General features: G+C 44.7%; 1 protein-coding gene across 5 annotated transcripts in view; it reads right to left on the minus strand.

Annotated features, from left to right (window-relative positions):
- The window catches only part of Nadsyn1 (NAD synthetase 1), a 57,076-nt gene that overhangs the window by 46,816 nt on the left and 5,060 nt on the right, over nt 1-5,200 (minus strand). For all 5 annotated transcript variants that reach the window (XR_782471.1, XM_010635694.3, XM_033756798.1 and 2 more), the window contains 2 exons: nt 3,574-3,627; nt 2,997-3,086 (listed from right to left, as the gene is read on the minus strand). Coding sequence is in view for 4 of the 5 variants with exons in the window: in XM_010635694.3 (XP_010633996.1) it covers nt 2,997-3,086; nt 3,574-3,627 (144 nt within the window). In the remaining variant the exon portion in view is untranslated. The remainder of the gene's footprint in view (nt 1-2,996; nt 3,087-3,573; nt 3,628-5,200) is intronic.

Here is a 5,200-nt window from a genome sequence, read left to right on the forward strand (position 1 = left end):
ATATATATATATATGTACATATACGTGTGTGTATGTGTAGTACTCAGCCATAAAAATAATTTTGAGTCATTTGTAGGAAAATGGATCTTGAGACCATAATGCCAATAAAATAAGTCAGTCACAAAAGGTTATATATCAGGTGATATCTGTAATATGAGAAACCCAAAATATAAACAATTTAAAGAGAAAAATAAAGAAGCATGTTAAAAAACAGGGAGGAAGTCTTGGTAGAGATGGGGATCTGGTGGAAAAGGGAGAGAGGAGGGCAGAGGAGACAATGGAGTAAAAATTGTATATATATCAAAGTCCCAAGTGAGTGTAATCACTGTATCATAAACGTGTATGAATAAAAAGAAAAATTGCAGATCTAAAAAAGAACAGAACAGGTTTTCTTAATAAAAACCACTGCACAGAAAACAAAGTTAGAGAAATGAAATCAAGAAAATACCAACACATGAAGAGAGAAGAGGCAAGATAGGGAAAGCAGACAGAGGGGTGTGACATGCGTGTGTGCTTGGGCCTGAGGTCTCTGAAGAAGAAAACAAAAGCCAAAGAACAAAACTGAAAATTTCCTGAAATAAAGATAATGTAAGCTTAAAAATATATGCATATTAAAAAAAACAAAAGAGAGGGCTGGGATTTAGCTCAGTGGTTCTGCCGCCTGCTCCGCAAGCGCAAGGTCCCGAGTTTTATCCCTGGTACCAAAAAAAAAGAGATTCATTGAACTATTCTTTGAAGTGATAAGAGATGCCCCACAGACATCTTTCTAGACAGAAGTAGCTGGCTTCTACTAAAACAAAGATTAGATTTCCAGACTTCCTTCTAATATGGTCATGAAGAAGTGATCCTCATCATGTATGTGACTAAAGTCTAATGTTGGAACATGGCAGGCATAAACGCTATCCAAGCAAAGGAGCAGAGCATCATGGGGACCCGGGCACCCTATGTGGCCCTTCTCTTTCCACAAGTGTTCAATGTCCTGAATCTCATGTCTTGTACTTGTGCCCAGACCATGTATCCTGTCGATAGCTTTGCTTGTCTTTAAACTTCACATCCATGGACTCACAATGAATACACTCTGTGACTTGGTCATTTCATTCATCATTATCTTTCTGAGCCTCCACTTCCCTCACATGTCATTTGGGTGCCTATCTCCTGATACTTGGGGGACAGAGAGGATGGAGTAGCAAGGGGAGCACTGTCTTTACACGTGGTCATGAAGCAAATGACCATGCATGGAAGAGTCCTCCCCATCCCAGCAGAAGGTAAGAGGCTGTCCTTGGAATTATGAAGATAAAATCTTTCTAACCTAGATTTTTTTTTATAACTCATTGTGTGTGAGAAGCAAATAAAGACAACTGTAAGCAAGATCTCAAAATATCACCTTCCTCAAAGAAGTTGCTGGAAACTGTGGCTCAACAAAGGAGCAAATGACAAGAGGAAGAGGTTAGATCCTAGAGGGGAGGATGGGCTACCCAGAGACAGTAAAAGCCATCTCAAGGGCAAGAGTGGACAAAACAGGAGGTCAGTCTGGCCACCTGCCCGACAGAGCACTTGGTGGGTACGAGGACAAGGCAAGTGGAAGGTACCAGTGAATCCCAGGAGAGGAACAGCACGATTCTGGGCTGAGTCACGAACTTATACAAACCGAATCATATCAATGCTGAGCTATGATTTAACAAAAAAAAATAGAAAATGCCTATATTAGGGGTGAGAAACTGAAGTAAGGGATATTAAGTACACTAAAGTCTTGCTCTTGTATAGCAAGAAACTGAGGAATGGCAATATACTCATGTTCACCACAGCATGATTACTGATGGTCAAGAGGTGGAGGCAACTTAAATATCCATCAGCTGATGAACACAGGAACAAGTGGTACATATACTTGATGGAATATTACTCAGCCCTAAAAAAAAGAAATTCTAAAACACTACAGCATGGATGGTCCTCGAGCATGTTGTGCTCCAGGAAATAAACCAGTCACAAGAGAATAAATCCTATGTGATTCCACTCATATAAGGGCCCTAGAGTCATGAGATCGACAGAGACAGAAAATAGGATGGTGGTGCCAGGGACTGGGGAAGGGTACAGGGAGTCAGTGTTTAACGGGGACATTTTAGGAAGATGAGGTAGTTTAGGTGATAGCTGCACAGCAGTACAAATGTGCTCAGTGCCGCTGAACTCTGTGCACCTCCAAATGGTTCAGAGGGTAAATCTTAGGTTATGTGTATTTTACCACAATTTTTAAAAATGACAACATAAACAGTAGATAGAAATATGGAGGTAAAGCTGAGAGAAAGGAGAAACATGGACAAACAGAGTGTTACTAGGATTGGGCGGGGGTGAAGGGGGCGGGGCGGGGCAGTGATGGGTTTTTGTTTTGTTTTGTTCTGGTGTTCGTTATTCAAGATGAGATCAAAATGTACAGTGAGTGTTTAAAGTTTTAAAAAACTTACCACAGTAGAAGACACACTGTCACTGATGCCCCTCAAAATCCTCGCCCTCACTCTGAATACACTTAGCCCGTTGTTCTTGCTACACTCTGAAGCAGTTCTGGACGTCCCCTTTCTCGAGTATCTTTATAGGTGTGATCAAAAAGATGTGAATGCTGCTGCCCAGTGCCAACCAAGGTAAAAACTTTACGGAGTGTCCTCATCCACTGCGCAACTCTGGCTCTTCCCCAAAATCAAAATGACTATAAAAGAAAACACTGTGAACCAACTGAAGACACTGAGGCGACCAGGAATTCTAGAACTGCTTCAGAAAGCGGCAAGGACAAGCCCATAATAAATATTAAAACTTTTTAAACATTCACTATTTTTCAAGCAAACCTCATACAGAAGAAACAGCCATTCCTAAATGACAGGTAGGGACCTTATCCCTGTTTTTGTGTCCTCTTACAACCCCAGGCCAGGACTACAAGCAGTGGTGGTGTTTCCTAAACACTCCAAGAGGGGCTCTGAACATGCTGCCATGTGTTGGGGTCTGTAACTCACCGGCTCCTGGACCACGGGGTAAACCAGCGCAGCTCGCGGTAGTTGGCTTCATTTGCCAGGGCCATCTTGGGCCTGATGAGCAGGATTCTCCTATGGCAAAGAACAGGGTTGCTCACACCAAACTCCTGAGACAGATGGGCCAGTGCCCACAGTCACAGTCACCAAAGCCAGATAACCTGTGCAGAGCCAGCTCAAGAACAGGGCCCTGAGAAAATCTTTCTCCTCCAAGCTTCAGTTTTCTGTCTGCAAAACAAGTCTCCACAGTTCCATCCACCTGACAGTTGGCAAGGACAGAAGGGTGAAGTCCAGCAGGTATACTGTGCAGGCAGCTAAGGACGAGGGCTGTAAGGAGTCCTCTCCCACCGAGACTAATGTTCAGGTCACAAGGACATGTCCCCAAGCCCCACCTTCTGGGTTTCTCTCCTTCCAAGGCCTTAGGGTGCCCCTATGAGGACTGGCTGTGACCCAAGACACCTGGCTGGTGTCACTGGCATCTCCCAAGAAGGCCTCCGGCACATGGCTCCCCGAGCAGACCACCACACGGGTCTCCACAGCCTCCAGCCCAGGGGCCACTTACCTGTTGAGAAAGATGACTCTGCAGTTGTAGCGGACATTTCGGTGCATCACAGGCCTGCAGAAGAGAGGGAGGGACACAGTGTCTGCACCAGTTCTGACACACGTAGCGCATGGAGGCAGCAGCTCCTGTTGCAGAATCAAACTGTTTATGTTTTAGTATGAAGCTTCCTGAGATTCTTCAAGAGAATCGTAAGGCTCTTCTGTAGCCTTCTCAAGTCCAACATAAAAATGGCCAGGTGACAAAGGCTCAAAGCTGGAGGCAATTTTTTCTAGGTGAAGTACAAGGCTATCAGGCTCCAGGACACGCGACCACTGCATGTCCTCAGCTTTGGGTGGCTGCGTGCTTACCTCATCCCTTGCCTCTGCTACCTTGTTACCTTTCTACGTGTGGCAGCTCCTGAGCCTCACTGTCCCCCTTCTCTTTCCCAAGCACTCTTGCTCATGTTACCTTTCAAGCAACCTCGCACCTACTTCTCTGCAGAGCTGGAGAGGTTGCGTGGCTTGGCTGGGGCACTGGGAAGGTTCAGGCAGAGCTGGGAAGAGGTAGGACTGGCCCTTGAGCTCAGCCTGTGCGAGCAGCCAGACGGCTCAGGGCAGGGCTCGGCAGAGACAGGGAACGGGAACAAGGCTTCTTCAAGGGTCACTGAGAGGCTGGCTGTCACGTAAGTGGCAAAACAAATACATGCATGTCCAGGACATGAACCACATAGCAGGATGCTGGGAGCAAGGAGGGACACACTATCAAGGGTGCGGACTCCAAAGTCAGGTGACACTGGCCTTGATGTGTCTTCCCAAGATGGGGTCAGAGGGCTGGATACTTGCAGGAGCACACCCCAGCCACAGTGCAGGGACAGCCACCATGATCAAGTCCCAGCCTCACAGCTTCCAACCCTCACCCAGGCCAAATGAAACACATCCCGGGCAGGCACAAATGTGTTCTCATTTATACAAAGGGTGTGCAGACTGCCTGGTAAATAGACACTTGCAAAAAAACAGGGGCTCTTGATGGATGTATGAGGAATATTTGCTCTGGGGACAGGCCTTCGAACAGAAAGATCAGATGGAAGCTGTCATTACATGAACATTTCAAAGCTTAGCACATACATAAAATTAAAAGGCAAACAACCTACAGGAAAAAGTATTTTTATCTATGTGAGCAGAGGTTATCTTTTTATATATAAAGAGTGCTTAAAATAAGACAATTATAGGCAACACAAGAGCAACAACAAAACCAAGCAACCCCAAAGCTATTACAATTGACCAATAAACAGAAAAACATCCAACTCCATAGTAGTAAAAGCAAATAAATAAGACAGTGTTCTTGAGTATTAATCGCCCTTCTCAGACTCCTTTTTTGTTTGTGAGAGCTAGCTCTGTGTCACTCATGGCAAGGGTTACTGTCTCCAAACACAGAGGGCTGGAAGGAGAATACATCCATCCTCCCTTGGAGGATATTTTGGAGAAAGAATTCCAGGCAGAGGGCAGCGACACTGTAATTCCTGTTTTGTTTAGGAGCGCTTTATACATCCAGATAAATGCTACACTTCAAAAGAAAAGTATCATCAAATATGACTGTGATCACTTTAAGGGTTAAAAACTAAAAAAAAAAAAAAAAAAAAAAAAAAAAA

The sequence above is a fragment of the Fukomys damarensis genome, unplaced genomic scaffold (assembly GCF_012274545.1).
Source record: "Fukomys damarensis isolate Sample0158 unplaced genomic scaffold, DMR_v1.0_HiC HiC_scaffold_27, whole genome shotgun sequence".
Taxonomy (NCBI): domain Eukaryota; kingdom Metazoa; phylum Chordata; class Mammalia; order Rodentia; family Bathyergidae; genus Fukomys; species Fukomys damarensis.